Raw genomic sequence first — 25,171 nt, 5'->3', positions numbered from 1 at the left:
TGCAGACTTGGCTTCCCCAGCCACCTGTGCTCCCCTCATACTGGCACCAGTCCCCCACACCAGAGCCAGCCCCTGACACTGGTACCAAAACACAACTTTTATTTCTAAGTTTCACAAATGGCAAGTCCTGGTGGTGCAAGGATGGAGCTGGCTCTGCCCCGACTGGCTGAACAGGCACACAGCAAATCCCACCTGGGGACCTCCTGGGCAATAAATACAGCACTCATGAGGGCAGCAGTGCCTGCCCACCCTGACCAGAACCTGCCTGCATCTGGTTCCTCACGCTGAGCACCCCGTGCACTCTGCCTAGGGACACGCAGCTGGAGTAAGGCCGTGGGGCTCAGAGCCTCCTGCTCTGAGACTTTATGGTGACTGAGCTCTCGTCTCCTGCCCGGCTCAGGGCTGGCAGAGCTGTTTGAGGACATGAATAACGTGGCTGGAGGTGCCAGGGGCACAGGGCTGGGGGGAGTTGCGGAGCAGCGTTGGCCTCAAGCGCTGGGCGTGATGGAAGAGCTCCCGTGCGAACACCGGCTCCACCTGCAGAGGCACAGAGTGATGGAATAGGCACATGTCTGTATCCCCCACTGCGACGGTCCCGGTGCCTGGCTCAGGGTCACCAGCCCCGGTGTGTACTCACGTGGGCCATGATGAGCTTCTGGAAGGGGTGCCCGGCTCTGGTGGGGTATTCCTCCCCGAAGCACAGGTGGATCTGGTACTGCGGCATGAGCTGCCCATTGCTCAGGTACTCCCGCAGCTCTGCAAGACACCAACCCTGTCAGGGGTCAGTGGGTCCCCACGGCCTCGAGCAGCCATGCCAGGCCAGGACCTGCCCTGTTTCCCAAGGGGATTGGGATCTCCTGGGGTGGCAGGTGGCACTTACGCTGCAGGTACTGCTGCGTGTCCAGCAGCTTGTAGGTCTTCTCCCTCTCCAGCTTGTTGGGCCAGTTCCTGTGTGGGGCCAGTGGCCCGTTCCAGTACACCCTGCCCTGGCACTGGCGCTTCATGAAGACCCCCTCGGGCGCTACCCACAGCAGCACCCCGCGCTCCAGGTGGGGCAGGAGCCGCTCCAGCACGTTGGCCATGACGGCCGCGTGGCCGTGGCCGCTGAGTGCCTGCGGCGGGGGGAACTCGATCTGCTCCATGCAGGAGGGGCCATAGAGGCGCTCGCTGTCGGCCGGCACGGCACGGCTGGTGATGCGACAGCCCTCGGCCGTGCGGGTGGTCACCTCCTTCACCAGCACATCGCAGTAGTAGAGACGGATGTGGAGCCAGCAATCTGGGGTGAGGGGAGAGTCAGCCCGTGGGCAGCCTGGGCTGGTGGGGCCACCCAAGGCATTGCCCACCAGTGAGGCTCCTACCTGAGTTGTTGACATCTTCCACAGGGAGGTAGGACTGGGGTCTAGGGAGGAACTGGCCATGGGTTGGGTTCCAGCTGTAGAAGACTCCCCTCACGAGGTACCCTGGACCAGGGCAGAGATGAGGCGGTAAAGGGCCATGGGCAGTTGTCCTCGAGGACTCCCAGGTGCTCTCCTGGCCTGGTGGGCAGCAGGGTCCTTTGCACCGTGTTTGCTCATTACTGGGCTTCATAAGAGCCCCTGAGTACGTGATTAAGTGGCTTTGCTGGGGCCAGGAGGGAGTCCCCAGCCCCTGTCTTCATCCCCACAGGTGTTGCCTGCACAGAGCAGGATCTCTCCTGCTGGGAAGTGTGTGCTCCCTGCCCCCAGCCCCATCCTGTCAACGGGGACCCTCCTCACCTCTCTCAGTTGGATGGGCAGAGAGCAGGGGCTGTGGAGATCCGTGGTCTGTCTCCAGTGTGTCTTTCTGGCTTTCCTCCTTCTTTGGACTCCCTGCAGTGCTGCCCTGGGGGTAGGAGTGGCTTCAGTGAGGGCTGAGCTGGCAGCAGGGGTCCCTGAGCTGGCTCCTGCCTCTGCCATGGACCCCATGCACCAGCAGATCCCCTGTCAGAGTCTGGCAGCTGCATGGCACAAGGGACTCTCAGCAACGCCCCATGGGACAGACACGGGCAGTGGGCAGCCAGGAGAGCAGCTGACAGACGAGGGGAGTTTTGGGGGTCCCACCTTCTCCCCTGCCCGTATGGCACTGGGTGAGCTCACCTGCTGGTCCTCACTGCCTGGGGACTGGGTGTCACTGTCCTCTGCAGAGAGCAAGGAAAAACCGATGAGCCCCTGGCAAACAGCAGGAACAGCCCCAGGGAAGACAGGTGGCTGCCCAGGACACCCAGAGAGGAAGAGGAGTAGGAAGGAAGGGTGATGTCTGCAGGGCACGGGGCTCGTACAGTCATGGTGCAGGCAGCAACCCCACGTCTGGCACAAGAGGAGGGACAACAGGGACACGTACCTGCATCACAGGCTCTGTCAGTCACGATCTGGTACACCTTGTAAGGCTCAGAGATATCCAGCTGGCTCCGCTCAGGCACCTCCTGGAAGTCGGTGCTCTTGTTGAGGGCACAGCGGAGACGAGTCTTCCAGGTGGAGGGATCAGCCTTGTCCGTCCCTTCCTGGTACTTCCCTTTGTAGATGGCCCAAGCCTGGGGGACAGAGGGTGCCCTGTGCTGCGGGGGCTGCCCACGCCCTGGCCCCCCGCTCCGCTGCCCAAGGGGGCCCTGGGGCGGTACGAATGCACCAGGGCTGGGGGGGACCGTGGGGAACCGGGGCTATGTGTCCTGGGGAGCTGTGGGGAGCTGGGTGCTGGGGGGTCCCAGGGGAGCACACGGAGCTGAGCAGCAGGGAGCCCCAGGCAATGATGAGCTCCGGGGGTGCGCACGGAGCCCCGGGGGACGAGTCCCAGGGGCGCTCCCAGGGCCAGGTGGCGATCGCGGGGAGCCCGGGGTACCTTGAAGAGCGCGGCGTCCTGCTGCTGCCGGTAATCCTGCTTGGCCGCGTGCTTCCAGGGGATGCGGAAGAGCGTCCGGTGCCGGTTCTCCCAGCGCAGCCCCGGGTACCGGCCGCTGTCGATCTGCGCGATCAGCCACTCCTTCAGCCGCATGGGCGCCCCCGGCTCCGCCATCGCGGCCCGGCGCCGAAACCGAAAGCGGCTCCGGCTTTCACTTTCCTTTTCCCGGCCCACGCTGCCGGCTCTGGCTGCCCCACGACAGAGGGGACGGTTCTTAAATTTTTTCTTTGCCTCGGGTTTCCCGCAGCGGTGTCTGACGTCCGAGTTCAGGAACAAGTGGTGCAGTAATTGAGCAGTACAGCGGTGGGACTCCGGGAGGGACCCCCAACAAAGGCATCCCAGGGGTTTCATGCCCTCACAGTCAGTGCACCCATGTACACCAATGGAGATTTTAGGCTCTTTCTGTTGCTCATTGGCTACTGCAGAGTCCTGGGTGATCGACCTGCAGCCCGGCCTGTGCCGCAGGTGGAGGGAAGGGGTGGGCGCCCATTCCCTGCTGTTGCTTAAGGCTCAGCCTTTTCCTGTCACCCAGAACACAATGTGCAGCTCGCGCTGGTAGTTTACATACCTAGATACTCGCACTAGGTGTATTTCTCAACACAGGCACCCTGCACCCACAGAGGAGGGGACAGGCACGTTGCATCCATGAGAGAGGGGATAGGGCACTAGAAAGCACGTGGAACTCCCCTGTACCCCTCCCGTGTGCCTTCCCTTAGACTCTTAGGACTCTCACTTGGTCTCCAAAGAGGGCAAGGGACCCTGCTCCCCCATCCTCCTGCTTTGAGGATCCAAACGCCTCCCAGCCCCAGGGACTGTGTCCTCCCTGGGACCAGCAGGTCATCCCGCGGGTGTGGGGAGCTGTGGGAACAGCACGGGGTTTCCAGGGTGGTGTGAGCAGTCACATGTTCCCATCTCTCAGATCTCTCCTCTGTTCTTATCTGTCTCTGCTAACGTCTGTCTCGCGGGGCTCTGCGCCCTGAGTGGAACAGGAACAGGGTGGGAAGGGCGGATGAGCTGCACCAAGGGCTGCCGGGGCTGGGGAGGAAGCCTGACTCATCCTGCACCAGCTCCCCGCTGGCCCCCAGCAGGGCACGGGCTGGGTCACTGGACCACCCCGCGTTGACACTAGTCTTGGCTCCTCCATCACTGCTGCAGAGCCCCATGTCACTGTGCAGCAAAACCCAGCTCCTCTGCCCTGCTGCAGCCCCCAGGCCACCTTTAGCAGCCCCTAAGGTCCTTTTTCCAGCTCTGAGTCAGAGAAATTCACCTCTCGCAGGGAGGAGAAACGAGGCTCCTGAGAGCTGCTGGGGCTGCAAAGTCTCCAAATGAATAATCAGCAGCAGAGCGCCCCGGCTCGGGCTTTCCAAAAGGACGTGGGGATGGGACATGGCCACGTGGCACAGAGGGCACATGGGGCCACGGCGAGTGTATGACCCAGCCACACAGGCTGGGGTTTTCTCTCCTTACTGAGCCTGTCCGGGGCCCCTCTGATGCAGAGCAAAGCCCAGGCAGCCCCTGCACCTCTCTGCTGGGCGTGCCGGGGGGCCACATTCCGGGAAAAGGGCCTGGGACTGACGGCCAGAGAACCCACACGTCCCCTTTCTGCCTTGGGAAGTGGAGCAATGGCAAGGGGTCATTGCACAGCCTCTCAGTGGCTTGCACAGATTACATTCAAGGCCGGGAGATAATCGCAGCCGCCGGCTCTTTTGCCAGCCCCGGCCCCCTGGGATAAGCTTTATCGGCCGGGGATTTCATGTGCTGTGACAGCCGCGTGGTGACGCGGGACCCGGGGGATCTAATTACCCGGGCATCAGCGAGGAGGATCAGGAGCCGGATTCCACACCGGATTCCCCACTGTGCTGCTCCCTGCGCGGGGAAGGTGAAGCTGCTTAACCCTTAAACTTTTCACGGAGAAATGAGCTTCAAAAAGGAGTCAAACATTAACTCATGGCTAACCCTGCCCTCGCCCGGGGTTTTCCAAGTTGTGCAAACCAGATCTGCCAAAATAAATACATTTTGCTGTGCTGCTGAGCTGGGCTGGAGGGGCCACAGCCCTGTGTTTACAGTGGGAACAGGGGAATCCCTGCGTGTAAACACCTTGGCATAGCGTGTCCCAGCATGGGAGGGTGCAGCTGTGCATGAGGCACACATCCATCCCAGGTGTGTGGTCCTGGGGTGCAGGGCGACCACCCTGCTGGGTGCTGGGGGGCCAAAGGGTGCCAGAGAGCCCTGGCCTGGAAGCAAGGGAATTGGAATAGCAGCCCGGCAGGAGCTGGGAGGAGAGGGGGACCCCACACCAGGACCTTCCTCCTCAGCATCCCTATTCCAACCCAGCCACCACAGGGGAGTCAGACCACAGAGAAGGGGCGTTTATTACTTGGGGACATAGAAAGTCTTTAAGCAAAATGGCTTAAGGCTCTAGTGAGGTCTGGCCAGGTTAAACGCTTGGTTCCCACCTGTTGCAGATTGTGCCCTGGAATGGGCAGGAATGGGGTGCAATGGATTCCTAAAGCTACAGTGCTTGCTCAGGGCTTGTGCTTGGCCAGGTTGGAGCTGGACCCTCGCCTAGGAGCCAGTGTGGTGGCATTACCTGCTGACACACCGGTGTGTCCCTGCTCCGCAGCCACCTGGGCGCTGGGAGCTTGTGCTGCTGGTGGGAAAACTGCTCTGAGGGGAGCGCCAGCTCTCCTGCACCCTGTGCACCCTGAGGCCTGTGCAGTGGGTACCCAAGTGCTAAAGCTGCTGCTGGCAACACCTGGGTGCTGGCCTGTGGCAGGAGAGACCCCCTCTGTGTTCTGGCCCGAGCCTGCAGTGACTTGGGGGCAGAGACCCGCGTCCCCAGCATGCCAGATGCAAAGAGGATGAGCCCAGCATGTGCTGCAAAGTCCAGCAGTGCCCATGAATCCCACCCACACAGAGTGTGGCATGCTCCCAGCCCAGAAGAGAAGAAGGAGATGGGCTTGGTGCAGGTCCCTGCCCAGCGCTCCTCATCCCACTGTGTTGTGTCCTTCATCTCTCCCAGGCTGTTGGGTGATTCTCGCTGCTCTCCCTTGGCTGGGGTCACTTCAGACAAGCTGGGATGCAGGAGAACGTCCTCTTCACCCGCAGCAGGAAGGGACTTGTGCTTCTGATGTCTCTGGCTCTTGGGACCAGTCCTTGCTGAGCTCCCTCCGTCCTGGATGTTCCTTCTCTCCCTGCTGGCAGCAAGGCCTTTATTTCTTCCTCATCATTGAAAGGGGATGTCCCATACCTCTGCTTCAGGTGCCTGCGGACCTGGGGAAGGAGTGAGAAGCAAAATAAGGTGCCAGTTTCCAAGGGCAGGTCCAAGCCTGCCAGAAAAGGGAGTGGGGAAGAAACGGAGTTCCCTCAGGACCTGTCCTTGCTCTGAGGCCCATGGCAGGCTCAGCAGAGCAGAGCACAGGTGGCAGAAGTTGGTCCCACCTTGCGGGCTGCGCTGCCACCAAACTCAGACAGCTGCTGCCTGAAGCCAGGGTTGGGGTTGGCGACGGGCCGGATGGTTCTGATGGCATCCAGCACCTCCTGGCAGCTCAGCTCCGTGACGACCATGACGTACGCAACGACCACGGTGGTACTGCGGGAGATGCCAGCGAGGCTGGCGAGGGAAAGTGCAGAAGGGCTTGGGTTGGTGGCGCACCCTGAACCCACACTCCCCTCTTCCTCCACCCCTGTGCCTCAGTTATTGCAGTTCCTCTTTTCCAAGGACTTGCTCTCCCGGAGGTCTGAGCCCTTCCAAGGTCCTGGCCATCAGTGCCTATAAATACCCACTCCTCCCCAGGGAATGGGAGCAGCGGCCGCTGCCTGGCTGCCTGCCCCAAACCTCGCTCATCCCACATGCTCAGCTGCAGCAAGAAACTGCCCTGGCTCCAGGACTGCCTGCATCCCGCTGGATTTGAGTCACAAGCTGCAGCCGAGGGTGGATCCTGGGTGGATCTGTAGGCACGGAGCCCTCTGGCACAGGCTGGCTCTGCTCAGGGGTCTGCAGCCCAAGTGAGGGGCTGGATCTCTACTGAGCTGAGGAAACACAGCAGCAGGCACGGGGGAAGAAGCATTACCAGTGGACGAGGCAGTTCCCTCCATGCAGGCGACACTGGTGGATAAAACTGATGCATTCCTTGAAGTGCCTCTTGCTAGCAGGAAAAATAAAACAGACAGAATAAGAACTTCAGAGGTGGAACAGGATTTTTGGCCACAGGCAGAGCAGCCCTGTGTGTTTGAGTTGCTTTAGGGGCTCTGCCAGCCACTGCTGAGACCTGAGCAGCTCAGTGCTGTTGATTCCCAAGGGAAGGTGGGTCTACCAGCTCATTCCATGCTGGGAACGCAGCAGAGGACACTGTGCTGGGGACGGGGCTGCCCTGTGACTCATGTGACTCATGCTGGGGCATTGGGATGTTGGCTGCTCACACCTTCAGCCACTCGAGCACCCTTAGCTGGCTCCTTACCCTTTACCTGCTTTTCCCCCTCCAGGAAACTCCCAGGAGGGTGCTTGCTGCTCCTGTCCATGGGTGCTGCAGAGGGGCTGCCCATTGCCTCACCACAGGGCTTGGAGCCATTCACAGTGGTCACTGAACTGGGATGCTGTTGGGGTCCAGGGGTGGTCCCCAGCACTGCAGCATCACACCTTTAGCCTGTGGGTTGCTGTGCTTGAGGAGCTGGAGGCAGCACCTCAAGGGCTTGGGGTGCTGTGAGCCCTCCAGACCTGGTTGCCCTGCAGACCCCAGCCCTTGAACATTCCTTGGCCTCCTCAGGGTACTCACATGTTGGCCTCAGGGGTGTCAGGCAGGGGGATGCGGAGGTAGGTAATATCCTGGAAGACACGACAGGAAGAGGAAAAGCTCAGGCACTGTAGTCAGGGTGTCATATATGCTCACAGCTGGGCTGGCAGCACCTTTGCTCCTCACCCAGAGCTGCCTGTGGAGTTTCTCTCCCCCCGCACAGCATCCCCCTACGTGGGGATGGGGCCACACTCTCCCCTGGGTGAGGGGGAGGGCAGGGGGACACCGGCAACTCGTGGGAGGGGATGGGAAACAAGATGAGGCTGGAAAGCTGGAAATTGTTTCCTGTCAGTGTTCAAGGCCGGGTTATAGTCACAAGCCAGTTTCCCATGCCGGGGGGGCTGTCCAGCTCCTCTGGGAGCAGTGACCAGGGAGAGGTGTACGTGCCATGCAATGCTCAGAGGGGGAAGGAAGATGCAGCATGGAAGGAGCTGCAGGGATCTACACGGTGGTATTGGGTGCAGGATCCTACCTTCAGCAGGGGCTGGGGGGATTCATGGATCGAAACGATGTGGGTGATCTTGTTCCGGCTTAGCTGCTCCAGGTCTTTGGCATCTAAAGGATAAAATTAGATACCAACATGTATTCATTTCTTAGCCTTCTCTTCCCACAGTGCACCCACCGTGCTCCTGCAGCCAGCCAGCACTCAAAGCCTTTCCCCAGCAGATCAACTGCATCCCACCCCCACGTGCAGCAGCGCAGACATGGGCAAACACGGAAATCTGGAATGCAAACCCCGTGATCCCAAACGACAGGCCTCTCCCTGTAAAGGCACTTGCCCTCGCTGCTCATGCTGGGGGAAGCATTCACACCTTCAGAGAAACACTGTGGCAGTGTCCCTCCTGCCTGTACTTGTCCCCAGTTTGGGAGGAGACTCATGCCCTGCCTGCACCTCCCTGGGCAGACACACCCGGCACTGGGACTTGCTGCAGCCTGAGGGATCTGCTTTGTCTTGTGAATTATGGAAGTGGAGCTGCAGCAATTCATATCAACTCTTGGTTTTCTGTAGAAAACACATGAGCAGTGACTTGCAGTGCTCTGGTGTGTCCTCTCTGCAGCCATAAGGACAGAAATGGGGTGTCCTCAGCTGTCTGGGGGGAATATGCCCTGCCTCTCAGTAACCCTTCAGCACCCTGGCCATGATCCTGGTCTCTGGTGCAGCACAACAGTTATTGTGCTGGGAGGGGAGCATGCATGTCTTCCTGGGCAACTTCCAAGTGTCTCCCTTTCATGCCATGACCAGCGGATGCTGCAAGAGTGGCCAAAGAGGAGGAGGAACATTTGCCCATCTCATTCCTTTGGGTTTCTGAACTTTCACGTGGTGTAAAACCTTGGCTCAGGAATCCAGACTGTGATGTGCTAACGGCATGATGTGAATTTTAATAGGAATGAGTCTCGAGGGAGATGCTCTGTGGGGGAGCTGTGCTCTGCATGTGGGGAGGGACGTGGGGACCCTTGTGGGGACTCACACAGCATCCACCACCTTCCCATCTTCCTCAGCAGGCAGCGACAGCAAGTAGTGACACTGGAATCAAGGCTTACAGGGGCTGGAAAAGCTTCCAGTTAGAGAAAACATCTCTGTGAGCTTAATGTTGTGGGCCTGGAATCTTGTTGTCACCCTGGATTGCTTGGCAGAGCGATGCTCAGGTGGCATCAGGCCAAGATCCCACAGCAGAGCTGCTCACAGGAGCCCCCGTGATGAACTTGGGAGCTGGGTACCCTTGTCCCTCTGCTCCCAGCAAGCCACAGCCCCCCCCCAGCCCACCCCAAGTTGCTCCATGGGGTGCAGGGAGTACAGGGCTGCCCTTCCAGTGACATTTCCTTAGCAATTCACACCAATGGTTTTAAACTTTCCCAGAGCTTACTGCAGGAATCAAGCTGCCAAAGGATTCATGAGGGAGGTGGGAGTACCAATAAGTGCTGGTTTTTCATGGCAGATGCCAAGCCTCGGTCATGAATTGTTCCCTGGTAATGAAAACCCCTTATAATAGTGACTTGGTGTGAGAAGGGGCGATTCTACCTCTGGGAGAAACTCCCTCCTGAGGGTGAGCAGCTCCCTCCTGCCTCCTATAGCTCTGAAACTGGGGAGCATCACCCTGAGGTGTCCCAGTCCTGCTTCCTCGCACTGGTGTGGCACCACCAGCTCTTCTGCTCCTGGCACAGGATCCATTTCCCCCCACTTTGGCCCCTTCATCCTGTGTGTCCGAAGGGCAGCCTTTAAATCAGGAAACCATACAAAGGCAGAGGGTCTCTGCCTTGCATTCCCCACAATGCTTCCAATCCACTGCTGCCACCCCAAACCAGGTGGCAGAGCAGTGCGGGTGGTGGGCGCAGGCAGGTCAGCAGGAGCAGGCAGGGCAGTGGGAGCAGGCAGGGTGTCAGGCAGAGTTTGCAGGCAGGGAGACACCAACTCAAGCAAGCCCCACTCCCCAGCTGGAGGACACCTCTGCAGCATCTGGGTTCCGCTTACCGACAAAGTTCCCAAGGTAGAGGCCAGGAAGGATCTGTGGAACACAAGGGGAAGTGGCAGCGTGAGCAGTGACCTTGTGCTGAGGTACCCAGTGTGCTGGGACCCCCTTTGGGAAGCAGCTACCTTGGCTGGAGGAGCCAAAGTTCTGGTGTTTGAGGTGACCATCACCAGCCCCAGGGCAGGAATGGTGCTGGTGCATTCCCAGGGCTGATTCTGCCCTGGCATCCAGGACATGGGGCTGGATGTAACCCTGGCACCTGCAACCATCTGATGCTGCACCCTAATGGGTGCTGGCAGTCAGACATAGAGTTTTTTATTGCTCCTCTTGTTTATCATCAATAAATCCACCGTTGGGGTTTATTACCTGAGCTCAGCAAGTTGCATACACCTCTGTACAGCCTTGGACTATACTTATGACCTGTGTAAGTCCTGCTGCCTGAGAGATAGAAAAGCAACAGGCACAGAGAAGCTTGGGGGGATTTGGCTGTCCCCCTCCCAGCCCCAAGCTCTGTTCCCCACACTCTGCACTGCAGGGAGCCCATTTCTCACAGCCCAGGCACAGATTGCTCTGGACACCGTGCCTTCAGCTCGTTTTCCCCTGGGAAATTCCACTTCTCATAATGATAGGATAATTACTTGACAAGGCCTCTATTAACAGCATTGCAGATGCAGAAGCAGGACACCTTGCAACCCTTCTGACACAGAGCTGTTTTATATTCTCCCTCACTCACAGCCTGGGCAGTGAAGGGCTGTTCAATCCTGTATCCAGCTGGTTCTCCCCCAGCTTCTCCCTGCAGCAATGTTTGGTGCCCAGGGCAGGTGGAGGTGATTTCCATCAGCACAGCTGGGCTCACACTTGTCTCATTGCTCACATTTGGAAATGCTTCTCTCGGTTGAACAGCTTAAAGAGGTTTGGGTTTTTTATGATTCCTAAGATTTTAGATCCATTTTCTACCGATGAGGTGCCTTTAACTCACAGCTGCGGCACTGAGAGGAGCGGGTGGGAGAGAGCCAGTTAGCAAGGGCAGCTCCCAAGGGCAGGGCACTGAACCATGAATAAACAGCACGTGTCTGTCCCCAGCACCCTGCTGACCCACTCCTCGCAGGAGAAAACGGGGCAGCACATAAATAAAATAGTGCCCATCCCCTCTGCCCAGTGACGCCAAGCCCCACGCACAGCCCAGCCCCACTAAGCAGGGGGTGTGGGACCACCAGGCTCGGGGTCTCACTGGGCTCCCGAGCGTGTGCTTGGAGCTGTTCCTTGGGGTTAAGGCTGTTGGGAAAGGTTCCACCCTCCCTCGAAGGGGCTCGCTGTGTCCCCTGCCCTCCACACCCCCTAAGCAGCTGTCGGGACGGGCCCTGGTGCAGTGTCCTGGTCTGTTTCTCCTCTGGTTTTACCCGCTCTGTTGGCAGGTAAACAAGCTGCCTGAGAGCCGAGCTCTGTGCCGGATCCCGTGCCGGGAGGTGAAACGCCGCTTGGCAGGGCAGGGGCAGCCGCCAGGTGAGGGTCTCCCACCTCCGGCTCCGGCCGGACTGCGGAGCAGCCGCCCCGCGCCCCCCGTTACCTGGCTCATGCCGTTCCCCATGGCCGACCGCGGGCGCCGGGGGAGGGCACGGGGCGCGAGTGTCCTTGTCCCCAGCGCTGCCGTCCTCCCCGTCCCCGGGCGTGGCTGCCGTCCCCGCTCCCTGGTCGGGTTTCCGTCATGAAGAGCTCGGTTCCTCCGGGGTCGCTGCTCGTTGCCAGCGCGGCGGGGCCGGGCCGGTGGCTGTGCCGGGGCGGAGGGGACCGCGGCCGCCGTGCTCCGCGGATCCTGCCGAGGCCCTTCCCCGGCTGCTCCGCCGCTGCCGCGCACCGGCTGCTGCCTGGCCGGGAGCAGACAAAGGAGGAGAAACTCCCCCCCTGCGCCGTGGCGTGGGAGCACGGGGCCGCGCTGGCTGCTGCCTGTCGCCGCTGCCCGCGGCCGCACAAGGCTGCACTGTTGGGAGAAGAACAAAACCTTTGTCCTGCTCCATCAAGGAAGGTCTGTGCGGCCACGCGGCGAAGCGCCCGGCAGCATGCCCACCCCTGCCCACGCCGTGCCCACCCCTGCCTGCGCCATACCTACCCCTGCCCTGCCCGCATCGCGCCCACCCCTGCCTGCGCCATACCTACCCTTGTCCTGCCTGCTCCGTGCCCACCCCTGCCCGCTCCGTGCCCACCCTGCCCGTGCCCACCTGCAGGCAGGTGCCGCAGAGTCCCTGCCTTGCCCGGGGCGCTGCGCGACCGTCCCGGCGACTTTGCGGGGCAGCGGGATGGGCAGTGCCAGCGGGGCCAGGGGCGAGGGGTTCGCGCTGCCCGTCACCAGCCGCCGCAGCGCTTAGGGAGGGTCGGGCCGAGGGTGCCCCGGGGGGCTCGGGGCGGACCGGGGGGTTCGGGCCGGTTTTGGGGGGGCGGTGTCGGGGTTCGGGTGCCGCGCGCGCCCCCTGGCGCACGGCGGCGCGGTTGCCATGGGGACGGGACGGGACGGGGGGGGGATGTGTCGGGGGTCGCAGCCCAGCCCGGGGCGCTCCCGGGGGGCTCCCAGCGCTGTATCCCCGCTCCTGCACATCCCCCGGGCAGCGTGGTAAGGCCCAGCCGCTCCCTGTGCAGCACAGCCCCCCTCCCTTCCTTCCCCAGCCCTGTGTGGGGAGTATCCTTGAGAGCTATGGGCAAGTTTAGGTGCAACACGTAACACAGAATCACAGAATTAATTAGGTTGGAAAAGGCTTCTGAGATCGTCGAGTGCAACCGATGACCAAACACCACCACGTCAGCTAGACTGTGGCACTCAATGCCATGTCCAGTCTTTCCTTAGATGCCTCCAAGGACGGCGGCTCCACCACCTCCATGGGCAGCCCGTTCCAATGTCTAATCCCCTTTTCTGTGAAGAAATTCCTCCTAATGTCCAACCTAAACCTCCCCTGGTGCAGCCCTGTCCTGTCCTGGGTGTCGTGTCCATGCAGCACAGCAGCTGAGCAGGATGTGATCCCACTAGGAGCCCTTACCCTCACCAGCCATGGCATTTGAGCAACCTGATCTAGTGGAAGGTGTCCCTGCCCATGGGAGGGGGTTGGAAGGGGATGGTCTTCAAGGTCCCTTCCAACCCAAACCGTCTGTGACTCTGTGAATGGAGCCTGAGGGTGGTTTGTAATGCTGGGCTGACACCTGTGGTGGTTCAGGAGTGGTGGGGCCGGGCTGCTCTAGGGTTCCTGTGGGCAACTGCCTGCCCTGGAGAGATGGGTGCTGGCTGCATGGAAAAGCTACAGTAGGAATAGTAGAACATGGACTGTAAGACCTGCTCTATTCTAGCTCCCCATGTTCATGCAGAGAGACAGAAAATCGAAATTGAGCCTCCTCCTTCACAAAGAAAAAGCGGTTCTCAACGGTATCCCTATTTATTTATTTTTCCCCTCAGAGAATGTGGTGCAGTTGGTCCCCAGAAACTTCTAGAGGGTAATTAAAGTGAGTCAGACTGTGGGAGCATTTGTTGTGCTGAATCTTATATTTCTCTTTCTACCCAGCTGAGTCAGAACAGCTGCTTAGCAAAAGATCTGAAGAGGTTTTGGAAGCAGTTAGAAAAAGAAGCAGGAAAGCCTGAGGCAAGAAAATGTGCCTTTATTCCGAAGACCCTGAAAATGCCTTCAGAGTACTACTTGTTTGTGGAAGCATTTTGCAAGAACCCTGGCATCACTTGGGTTATGAAGCTGGTAAGTGTGTGCTTTCCCAAGGAAAGTGAGAGATGAATGGATGCCTTCGTTCTGCGGAGGGAGAGGAAAATATGCAGGAAACCTGCAGGAAGAACTGGGCAAAGCAAGGTGCCATGGAGCAGCAGTGCTCCTGGCCAGGTTCCTGGTCAACATGTACCACCAAAACACTGCTTCTTGTGTAACAGTTTATTTCAGCAGCGGAAAGTCATCTCAGTTTATTTGTAGAGCCAAAGTTAACTCAGTGGTGAGGGTATAAAGTGCAGAGCTCGGTGTGGAGGAACAGAGTGTGCTCCCGGAGGTTCTGGCCGAGTTCATGCTCTGAAATCTTTCAGTTCTGCTGCAGGTGTGCAAGAAGGTGTGTGTGTGTGGGGGGGGAGTGTGCAGGGCAGGTGGTTAATTTGGCTTCTGGTTAATGAGCATTACCCCTAAAGAGGGATCTATGAAAACATCTGTTTGGTTTTAGGGAAATCCCACTGCATTAGATGACAGCCAGTGTAAGTCTGGCGTAAGCTTACTGAGTGGAATTCTATCCTGAGAATGTGAAGACATTAAAAGAGACTCATCAGAGAATCTCAGAAAGGTTTGGGTTGGAAGGAACCTTAAAAACCATCTTGTACCAACCTCCTTCCACCAGACCAGGTTGCTCTAAGCCCTGTCCAACCTGGCCTTGGACACTTCCAGGGATGGGACATCCATTAGCAGCCTGGAGCACGAGCTGGGGTAGGTTTGGTTGGAATGAGCTTCTCTCTGCTCTGAAGTTAGAGACATGAAGGGCAGCCTTGTGCTCTAAATCACGTTTGTCCCCCCAGACCTACAGCTGCCTGGAGCTGTGCTGAACACACCAAGTTCCACTTCAGCCAGTGACCTGGGGATTAAGGAAAAATTGTGCTTCCTTTAGAAATTCCGACAGTACAAAGTGACAATGAGAAATGCCTTTGCTTCTGCTGGAGGCTTCAAGCCATTTAATGTCTTGAGTGTTGTGCCATGGTGCCTAATTTAAAACACATCCATCTGTGAGCCCTGAGTGAGCAATCCCTGTGCTTTGTGCAGCAGGTCTGGCGAGGAGGCTGGGACAGGAGGATTTGTCTTACCCTTGTGAGAAGTGACTGGGAGGTAATTATGCAAACTAACATGTGAATTACAGCCGGGAGGATAGCAGCTAGTGATTATCTAACTCTACAAATGGGAATGTGTTAATTGGCAACAAAACCCTTATATTAAGCTGATGTTATGCCCCACAACCTCAATTAACATGGTAAATAACCAGAACACAGTAAACAAGGATATATGAAAAGCCTGTGATTACTGAAATTATACCAACAACATAAACAGTTTGTGGCTGACCTCAAAACTTGCAGGCAAGTAAAAATAAACCTCATGTTACTCCTTCTGGTGTTGTGATGTCCCGAGTTGCCCACTCCCACCCTCGGAGGCAGTAGTAGGTCAGGACATGCCCAATGTTGCATCCTGGGGCTGCAGGAAGCAGGACCTGCTTTGGAAGGTGTTCCTGGGCAGCTGCTCCTCGGGTGCCTTATCCGGGCCACTCCTCACCCTCTTTTGTACAACCTGCAGTCAAGGCTGTCTTCAGGATTTTTCTGCTCTTATTTGCCATAGTTCCCCAATATCTTTCTTGACTTTCCTGTTTAATTAAGTTCTTCTATAACATACACAAATTTAAAATGGGACTTAAAATTCCCAACAACATATGTTGCGTTACGTATATTTCTGGAAGCGCGTGACAGAGTTTGTTTATTCGGTGCTGTGGGACTTCCCCATAGGCTGCCTTTCCTCCAGGAATCCTCCAAACACAAATCTGAGCTTTTTTTGTTGGATTCCCCTGCCCCCATAAACTTAAATAAACGTGCTTGCACACAAACAGCTGATGAATCAGGTTATGCAGGGCTTCTGCTCTGAATTGCTAATGTTCATGCCACTAACTCTGCTCCTCCATCTGTAGGTTGGCAAGTCACAAGGTGAGGAAATGTTCCTGAAAGCTGAAGGATGTAATTGATTGAAGAAGGTGAGAATGACTCTGTCTCTTCTTTGGGAATATCTGAAGGGCATTTTGTTCTTTTTGCTTTTATTTCATCCTCTCCTTCTGCCAGTGACTTGGTCTGTTCTCCTGTGCCCTTCTCCTGCAATATTCCTTCACCATTCCCCAGGGCAACAACAAAGGCTTTTACAGTGGATTTTGCAAAATGGATACTTGCTCTGGGATCTACTTCTTACACTTCGTGTACATATTTGGATACAAACTTTCAATCTCAGGTACATCTAACACCAGGCAGAAACTGGGTTATATTCTACATTTATATATATAATATAAATATATTTTATATATAATATACATATATTTTATAATATATTTGTACTGTACATTCTTGGGGTGGTCGTGCACAGCACCAAGAGCTGGACTTTGATTCTTGTAGGTCCTTTTCAACTCGGGATTTCCTGTGATTCTAAGATTTCTCTCCACTTCACAGGTTGGAAGTTTGACATGAGACTTTATGTTCCAGTGACAGCTGTAAGTGCAAACCACCATTATTATGCCAGAAATGGATTTCCTTCACTTAATGCCCAGTTGCTCTTTTCCTCTTCTCCCAGTACACTCCTCTGAAGGCCTGGTTATGCTGAGGTGGATTTGCTTGCTTTTCTGATGCAGGATTTACTCAGAACAGCAGAGGTGATTGCTGTATCCTGCCTGTGCCATACAGAAGGGTAAGAAAAGGACTGTACAGTTTTACTGCCTGGTACTAGACACATCAGATGAACTTTGTCACTTCCAGCTCCTGCAAACACCTACAGGACTCGGCTGTCCCATCGCTGCTGTTGTCACCCTGTCTTTCTCCAGTCCTTTTTCACTGGAAAACTGGTGTCACCAGATCACTGGAAATGTCAGTTTGACAAATCAGCTTGGAAAAAAGCTGAAATGTCACTCCTGGTTTTATTGTTAGTGGTTGAATTTTGGCAGCCTTTCTTCTTCCTCGGGTTCACAGAACGTAAGGACAAGGGGGAGAACTATTTGATTTCCAGTGTGTCACACTTGCTGCTGTATTGAGTTTGATAGCTTTCATTTGATTAACACATCTTCCCAAAAGGTATGCCACCTCAATTTGATGGCTTAGGAGACAGGAAAATCCATCACTTCTCTCTGAGAAGGTTCAGCAGAGTTCATGCTTGCTCTGAATGATCAATTACAGAGTGGGGGTGCAGCAGGCTGCCTTAGGGGGAAGGTACACTGAGGTTTGGAGACAAGGTGATATGAAGAGTTTCATGGAAAACCATGGAATCGTTTGTTTTGGGAGGGTCCTTAAAGATCATCTCATTCCAACCCCTTGCCATGGGCAGGGACACCTTCCACTAGCCCAGGTTGCTCCAAGCCCCACCCAACCTGGCCTTGGACACTTCCAGGGATGGGTGTTACACAACCCACCTCTGAGGTGGTAACTGAGGTTCTTGTTAATAGAATAATAATAATTCACCCTCAGGGTGAATTGGAGTGAAACGACACTGAATGACCCGTGTACATCTACGGGGCAGGTTTATATTAGAACAATTTAATTGCAGCAGAAAGGAGATATGCAACCATTGTGGTTCTTTTCTGTAAAAATATAAAGATATCACAAAGAAAATAGATAAGAAGGAAAGAGAAGGAAAGGGCAAGAGTAGATAGGGGCGAGGAAAGATGTCACCTCCCATGGATCCAGCAATGACTTATCATTGCATTTTCCATGTCCGTGATCAGAGTGATGGTCATAGTCTTGACCTGTTGGGAGTGGGGGTTCATGTGACAAGGATTTCCACGGGTTATATATGTTCAGTCTCGGGGGGAATGCCTCGATAGCTCCCCTAACAGGGGAATTTTACACTGTAAGATGCAGCTGTGCCTTATCGGGAGGAGGAAATTGGCACCAAAAAAAACATTACCCCACCTCTGCAGGATCTGCTCCTTATCAGCCTTTTCCTTTATCTGGAAACACTTTGTTGAAGACATCAGTCCCAGGTTATCAGGGAAACAAGAGATCAAAGGGCTCAACCAATTTATGTAAGCAAAGTTTGGCTTATCACAACGGGGCATTCCGGGCATTCACAGCTTCTCTGGGCCACCTGTGCCAGTGCCTCACCATGAGGTACAGTACTAGCTCAGGGCAATTGCTCTTTCCTTTTCTAGTTACCCTTCTTGATACTTCTGATTTTTAAGGTTTTTTTCTGCAATTTTTGGTCAGATAGCACAATGGACTGTTGAATTTCAGCTCAGGTGAAATCTGAAGACAGGGAAAATAATTAATTGGTGCTGAGGCACACAAGGACTGTTGGAGTGAGAATTGTGCATTTGCCTGAGCAGTGTTTGCTGTCTTGGATCCTTATCTCTACTTCATCCCAGATGTTCCAGTCACAAAGGTGGCAGTGCAAAAGACTGCACCTGACTGATCCAGGGCAGGTGAGGGGTACATGCTGCCTGCAGGCTATTCCCTGCTGCCTGCTGCTGTGATCTCTGGCAGGTGCAGGCAAGGTGACCTCACCCTGCCAGCTGCCATGTGTGCTGCAGCCACTCAATTGTGCTGCCTCCTCTCCTGACACCCATCCGTGTGATTTCCTTGGTAGCAGCATTAGGAGTGAGGCCGGGCCAGTGTTCTGCTTTAATGTGCATTTATAAGGTGGAGCTTTTTGACTTTAAACCCAATAACTTTCTGGTTAATGCACTTCTGAGAGCCAGACACAGCTTAGCCCTTCATCTCTGAGACCTCAGAAGTACAGCAAGGCTGGCACTGCTGCACACAGCTGTCACTGTGAAGCTGCCTCTCTCAAGAGGTGACAGCTGAGAGGAAGGGAGAGAGAGAGAAAGAGGGGAAAATATTAAATGGGATGTCAGATTCCTCATGAATCTGAGACGGAAATCGGTGTTTAGAGGGTGGTCTTGAACTTCCCATTTTATGGGCTGCTCCCTTCTATAAATTCCTCTTGTCAGTAGGGAAAGGAGATTCTTTGCAGTACCCTGAGAGCAGAGAAGATGTCAAGTGCTGCTGGGGAACTTCTGATGGGGGCCTGGGGACTGTGTTCTCCTGCAGCTGTACAGGAGGCAAACATGGAGAGTTTATGTGGCATGTGGGCTTGGTGGCCCCAACCTTCTGGTCTCTGGCCTTTTACTCAGAATTCTCACTGGGCTGTGGAGGCTGTGGTTGAAAACAAATCACGTGGACTAAATGTGTGGTCATCTGTTGGGAATAGCTTTGTAAAATTGTTTGGATGTCTCAGGGCTGCAGGTGGGTGATGGATCAGCTCAGACAGCGCTCAACCCCTAAGTGACAAAACAACAAGAAAAAACCCTTGAAAACAAAATTTTACTTTTTTTTTTTTTTTTAACTACAGGTTTTCTCCCTGACTAAGCGAAAAATATTTATAATGACAGTTCAGCTGAAATTCTCTGAATTTTATTTTGCTACTTACACAACTCAAGCATTGCAACAGCAGGAACCCAAGAGTGCAACTGCCTTGTCATTACAGGAGCTGAGAGAAACAGAAATAGCAAATAGTACTACAGAAATGACAAGCAAAAATAGGATTATTATTCTTTCAGCCTTAATCATGTAAAGTGCAAGCAGTACCGTAGGTAAGACAATTTCCCTTAGATGTGATTTACGTTGCTGGTGCTCTCTTATGAAATGTTGTCTCTAATTTCTTTTGTTAACTCTTTCTTCTAACAAGACATGGTCACTGGTGTTATCTGTTACAGCCCTGTGTCCTGTCAGCTTCAGCCCAATATTTCACATGGTGCCACTGGGGACAGCTTTATTTCAAATGAGCAAATAAATGCAGCTCAGCTTTGGTCAGGGATAGCTCTAACATGCACAATCTACTCCATTCACAACCTCAAACAACATTACTGCTTAGGCAGCCTCCAGGTAAAGAGCTGGAGTAACCTCAGTTGGTTAGGAAAGAAATTAATTGGAATGAAAGTCCTTGATGTCATCACAGTGCTGCTGGGCTCTCAGAGAGAGATTTGAACACTATGCTGGGAACCTGTTCCCCTCAGAACCCACATCTGCAATTAAAAAGGGTTAATGCTCATTCTGTGAATCCTTCTCAGCATTTACTGCTTCAGCATGACTTTGGTTTTCCCTTTTCTTTCTGGAAGGCAAAGGGATTTTTTTTTTTGTCTTTAGTACCGTCAAGAACAGGAATAGAAACTTTGCAATAAGCTCAGAATGTTCTTTGGCTCAGAACATGGGAAAGAGATTTAGGGTTGGATTTCCTATTGCTTCACACTCATTCCTGCCTGCTAGCAGGGTAATGATTTTGGGGAGGCATTTCTCTTAATGAGCCATTGGCAAAATGACCTGTTTCCCCCTAATTTACTGTTGTAATCTCTGCTGGTTTCTAGAGGTAAATGCTTCACCTTCCCTCCTGCCAGTAACCAGGAAGACTGAACTCCAGTGTCATCTTTTCAAAGACACACTTTGTTTTGTAGACAGGAAGAGCGGGGAGGTGAAGATGTTTATCACTTTCTGAGGAGTTTTATTAGAATGTTTGGGATGGATGGTCTGGTTCCACGACTTTCTTGGCAACTGATCATAATCCTCTAACCTTTATAGTGATTAAATGATGAATATCCAGAAGCAGAGCAAAGTAAAGAAGCATTCTGCCCCTTCAGAGTGGGAAAACAAGGCAGCACAGGGCTGCCAAGGGACTGGAGCCCATGTCAGAGCTGGGACTTGTACAAGAGCTCTCTGTCAGAGGTCCCTGTGCACTGTGCCTCCCACTCATGCCACTGCTGGAGCACCCTGTTCCCAGCAGCTGGTCTTACAGCGTTTTTTGATTGACTTTACAACTGTGCAAACCCCAGATATTAATAGCAGAGAGATGTCCAGTGCCTTCAGCTGTTCAGCTGTGTCGCTGGTTGTCTGGGAGCTGATTCCTGTGTGCAGACAGGGAACTGTCTTTGCTCAGGTACTTCAGTCCATGGGTTTGTTGTAGGCTGACACGGGAGGAGGAGCATGTTGGAGGCTTTGACCTGATCTGGAATGACAGGCCTGTCAGCAGAGGGGAAGATCTGTGTGCTCTGTTGAATGAGAACATCACGGCAAACACACATTTCGGTGCAGAACTCACCCAAATGCTGGCAGGTGCCCTGCTCAGTCCTGAAGCTGTCTGCATGGCAGCAGGAGAGCACACACCTTTGCTGGGCAACAAGAGAAGTGTGAGCCCTTAGGGGATTAAGAGACCAAAAGGAGCAAACCCTTTCGAAAAAGAAAACACCCTGCAGTCACTGTGGTGACTGTTTATTGGGCACTTACCTGAAGCTGGCTGTGTATTTTATTGTTGGGAAGTAGTACTTGGATTGTCCATGCTGACAGGCATTGTAACCTTTTGCCATGCACATCTCAATGTGCCTACAGTCATCTCTGGCTGTGGTGTCTAACTAACAAAACACGAGGGCAGCATCACCTGAAAGTGAAACATCACCTCGCCTCTACAGGCAGAAAGAGGCAGGTGATGTGTAACTCCCCTGTTAACATTTTCCTGGCAGGCTGCTGTGATGCCAGGAAGAGACAACTGAAGCAGCTTTTCAGGAATTTCCCTGCACAACACAAAGTGCAACACCCCCCGAGCTTGGGGTGGGAGAGACATGAAGTTCACTCTCCTCTCATGTCGGGCAGCAGCAGTTCCCACTTCTCTCCAGACACCACTGGCTCAGCACAAGGCACTGGCTGCCTTGTTTCTGAGGGTTTCCCAGTTTGGAAGCTGCAGTGGGCTTAAATGAGGCATTTTAGCTGACACAGGGATGCTTGGCTGCTCAGCCAGCCCTCTGCACTGCAGAGCTTAGTTCTGTTCCGTGTAAGAAAACAAAGGGGTTAAACACATTCTTCACAGCAAAACAAAGCTTTTAGGGCAGGCAGGCACTTGATCCTCCTCCTGCTACTACTATGGAAACATGTCAGAGCAGAAAACCTGTTGCCATGAGACTGTAAAAATAACCTCACCATCACGTTACGGAGCCACGGACTGGCTGCACCACGCGGGTTATGTAAGAGCTGCTCTGACACTGGGATGTGGCACTGTGAGCTGGCTCTTGCTCCCAGGAGACAAGCAATCTTCTGAAAAACCCACAGGCAAGGCAGTCCAGGTAGTAAGTCTCTGTTATTTTTAGTCTGTGCATCTGAAACGTAAGCCTGAACTGGACAGAGGCACATTTAGGTACATGGTGTGAGTTAAGACCAAGCAATGGTTGGGTTTTTAGGTTAAAAGAAATCACCCCTCGGTTTTAATGGATCTGAAACAGGGTATTTTTTGGGACTGTGCATAATCTGAAGCGTGTGTGGAACTGGCCAGGGCAGGAGAAGGCCCTGCTAAGCTGGAAGGTGGTCAGGGAGCCAGGGAAATGGTGGTGCCATGTTTGAAGTTATCACAGCTGTGCAGAAGGAAAGAAAGCAAAGGACCAGGCCCAGCCCTGTCACCTGAGCAAGGTTTGACAGAAGAGGAGAGCCACTTCCAGAGCTGGAGAAAGAAGGACAACAGCCATGTTTAGAGTTCTTAAATTCTATCTAGGAATATCTTTACAGAAGTTCAAAAAATAAAAGGCTTGGCTGGACCCAGATACTTTCCTGTAGACAGAAAAAAATCAAACTCACTGAAGTCCAACACTAAATATGATTAGTTTTCAAAAATCTTCTTATGCTCTTAAGTGAGTAGTGCTGGGGGAGCATATTCAGGCCAGAGCAGGGAGTGTAGAAAACAGTAAATTTAAAAACCTTTGAAGAAACTATTACTGGTTACATCAATTGCCCTTTTACTACAAGACAAACCTGGTGACTATCTCTGCTCAGCCCTCCTCAGGCTGCTTTTTAAAATATACCTAAGTTTTATCACTTCATCTAGTCCTGAAAGCCTCATTTCTGTTGTCTCTTGCCTTCCACCAGAGGAATATGTTTTCCCAGCAAGACTAAAAGGATGCTGCCTCCTCCTGCCCCTCCCTCCACATCTTAGAGAGATTCTTGACGTGCCTCAGATTTACAACTTTGCTTTGTTTGAATGCCATGGGCGTGCACAACTCAACTCCTCTGCTGTGCTTCAGGCATGCAGTGGATTCCCAATCCCTCCTACTCCTGTTCCCGACGTGACAATGAACCAGCTCCGAAGCCAAACCCCAGAAGCGCTCACATGAACCCCCAACAAGGAACATACACACGGAATCAGGAATGTCCCACTGCTCTGATTTTAATGATCCCACCTCCACCCCAGCCACGGGCATTTGCCCGGCGCTGTGTCCAGCACGTCTCTGACACCCGAGTTCCAGCACAGAGCAGGAAAGGGTTCGTGATCCAAGGAAACTGCAGTGCTGTAGCTGAGGAGCCAAGTGCTTCCCAGTGCCCTCCAATGTCCTGCAAACCCTGAGGGCTGTGGCTTTTGCAGTGTGAGCCCCCTGGTTACAGTTCAAACATGTGCTGTGACAATGGCACGGCCACCTCAGCCCTCCAGGATGCGGTTGATGAGCTTCATCTCCTCGGCAGACATTGGATTCAGGTTAAACCCCTTCAGCTCAGGTTTACCTGGGAGAATACACACAAAAATCAGGATTTTGTCAGAAAAGAAGCAGTTCATGTTAAACTCAAGTGGGGCTGCAGGGAGGGCAGGGACAGCCCTAAAAGCTGAAGTGGGGTCACCCCAGCGCACTGTGGGAGGTGGTTTAAGGTGCTGGTGGGTGACGGCTCCTCATGGAGCTGGACAAGGCTGCTGGGGCAGGGAGGGAATTGCAAACCCAGTGGGCAAGCAGCTGCAGGAACACACAGAGCTTGGGAATTTCTGGCCCCTCCTGATGTGTGTCTGCTCCCAGGCCCTGAGAAGGGTCCAGAGCGGGAGCATTTACCTTGAGCCTCGTAGAGGCGGTTGACCTTCACACGCAGATCTTTCCGGAGCTTGTTTATCTCCTCATCCAGCTCTTCCTGGTCTGGAATGAGAGAGTGGGAGTGAGGAGGACTGCAGTGGGCTCTGGGGTGGAAGCTCAGCCTCCCATGGGACACTCAGTGGAGAAGCCCACCCTGGGGATCCCACCCTGCCCTCAACACCTGCGAGCGGTTTCATGCTGGAAGTGCTTCCCAGGGCACAGCATGGGCCCCAGGATCAGCTTGTGACTGCCCACCTCAAAGCTCAACCCTGGAGAGAACCCTGTTTATTTTTCAGGAGCACCTCTCCTGTGAGGAAAGACCAAGAGAACTGGGATTGTTCAGCCTGGAAAAGGCTCCGGGGTGAGCTAATTGCAGCCTTCCAGTACCTGAAGGGAACTTCCAGGAAAGATGGGGCAAGACTATTTACAAGAGCATGGAGTGACAGGACAAGGGTTCAAACTGAAAGAGAGTAGGTTAAGATTAGATATTAGGAAACAATTAATTACTGTGGGTGGTGAGGCCCTGGCACAGGTTGCCCAAAGAAACTGTGGCTGCCCCATTCCTGGAAGTGTCCAAGGCCAGGCTGGATGGGGCTTGGAGCAACCTGGGAGAGTGGGAGGTGTCCCTTCCCATGACAGGGGATTGCCACGAGATTGAATCTTGAAGGTCCCTTCCAACCCAAGCCATTCTATGACCTTATGACTTTTCTAACATGTTGTTGATGATGGTTCCTGTTAAAATGGTTGAGGGGCTACACGGAGCCCTCGGGGCTGCCTTACCCTGCCGCAGTATCTCCCGGGTCTTCGCCTTCGGCAGCTCGATGAACATGCTCCCGAAACAAACCATGGCCTTCTCTGTGGGGAGAGGAGCAAAGGGACCGGGACCGGGCTGTCAGCGGAGCCTGTCCCGGACACGCGGGGGCACGGCAGGCATCGCCAGCCCGGCCTCACCCTCGGGCTCCGGGTCCTTCTGCAGCGCCCGCAGGGCCTCGCGGTTCCGGTTCCGCTTCACGTCCAGGTCCACGATCTGCAGCGGGAGAGGGAGAGAGAGGGGCAGGGGCGGCCGGAGCTCGGGGCTACCGGCGGCGGGCGAGGCGGGGAAGGCCGAGGCCGGGCCCTACCTGCTGCCGTGCCGCCAGCACGTCCTCGGCCAGCTCCTCCACCTCGGCCAAGTAGCGCAGCACGAAGGCGGGATCCCGGGCCATGGCGGGGCCGGCACCGCCACCGGGACCGCGCCGGGTCCGCCGCCGTTCCGCTCCGGGCCGCAGCCGCAGCCGCGCCCGCGGGTTCCGCGGCGGGAGGGGCCGGGGGGGCCGCGCGCCCCCTGGCGGCCGCCGCCGGGAGCGCTCCGGGGCCCGGGGACCCCCGGGGGTCGCGATGGCCCCG

At 54.8% G+C, this 25,171-nt stretch overlaps 3 protein-coding genes across 7 annotated transcripts; 1 reads left to right on the top strand and 2 right to left on the bottom strand.

Annotated features, from left to right (window-relative positions):
• Positions 1-77: 77 nt before the first annotated feature.
• DUSP15 (dual specificity phosphatase 15) lies at positions 78-11,873 on the bottom strand. Its single transcript, XM_064674478.1, has 15 exons — positions 11,742-11,873; positions 10,177-10,210; positions 8,179-8,261; positions 7,689-7,738; positions 6,987-7,061; positions 6,355-6,526; positions 5,975-6,186; positions 2,854-3,415; positions 2,359-2,548; positions 2,115-2,155; positions 1,755-1,860; positions 1,359-1,535; positions 881-1,276; positions 638-756; positions 78-537 (listed from the first exon to the last, which is right to left on the bottom strand). Exons 1-15 carry the CDS (start codon positions 11,760-11,762, stop codon positions 397-399), a joined length of 2,379 nt encoding a protein of 792 aa, XP_064530548.1. The 5' UTR covers positions 11,763-11,873; the 3' UTR covers positions 78-396.
• Positions 11,874-11,879: 6 nt separating this feature from the next.
• On the top strand, positions 11,880-22,774 carry TTLL9 (tubulin tyrosine ligase like 9). 5 transcript variants are annotated; one of them, XR_010434829.1, is made up of 6 exons: positions 11,880-12,197; positions 13,717-13,902; positions 14,953-15,015; positions 15,860-15,922; positions 16,386-16,426; positions 16,565-22,774. XR_010434829.1 is itself a non-coding variant. In XM_064673854.1 (5 exons), exons 1-4 carry the CDS (start codon positions 11,880-11,882, stop codon positions 15,911-15,913), a joined length of 621 nt encoding a protein of 206 aa, XP_064529924.1. In that variant the 3' UTR covers positions 15,914-15,922; positions 16,386-22,774. The 5 variants fall into 5 exon arrangements, 3 of the variants coding, with proteins under 3 accessions (XP_064529924.1, XP_064529925.1, XP_064529926.1); XR_010434828.1 differs by having other exon boundaries at positions 16,507-22,774; XM_064673854.1 differs by having other exon boundaries at positions 16,386-22,774.
• Positions 22,775-23,093: 319 nt separating this feature from the next.
• Positions 23,094-25,061, bottom strand: PDRG1 (p53 and DNA damage regulated 1). Its single transcript, XM_064673860.1, has 5 exons — positions 24,907-25,061; positions 24,737-24,812; positions 24,566-24,640; positions 23,768-23,848; positions 23,094-23,450 (listed from the first exon to the last, which is right to left on the bottom strand). Exons 1-5 carry the CDS (start codon positions 24,988-24,990, stop codon positions 23,368-23,370), a joined length of 399 nt encoding a protein of 132 aa, XP_064529930.1. The 5' UTR covers positions 24,991-25,061; the 3' UTR covers positions 23,094-23,367.
• Positions 25,062-25,171: the final 110 nt, after the last annotated feature.

This window comes from Pseudopipra pipra, chromosome 17 (assembly GCF_036250125.1).
Source record: "Pseudopipra pipra isolate bDixPip1 chromosome 17, bDixPip1.hap1, whole genome shotgun sequence".
In the NCBI taxonomy this organism is placed as follows: Eukaryota; Metazoa; Chordata; class Aves; order Passeriformes; family Pipridae; genus Pseudopipra; species Pseudopipra pipra.
The sequence above is the reverse complement of the archived record's forward strand: the minus strand, read 5'-3'. Positions and strand labels throughout refer to the sequence as shown.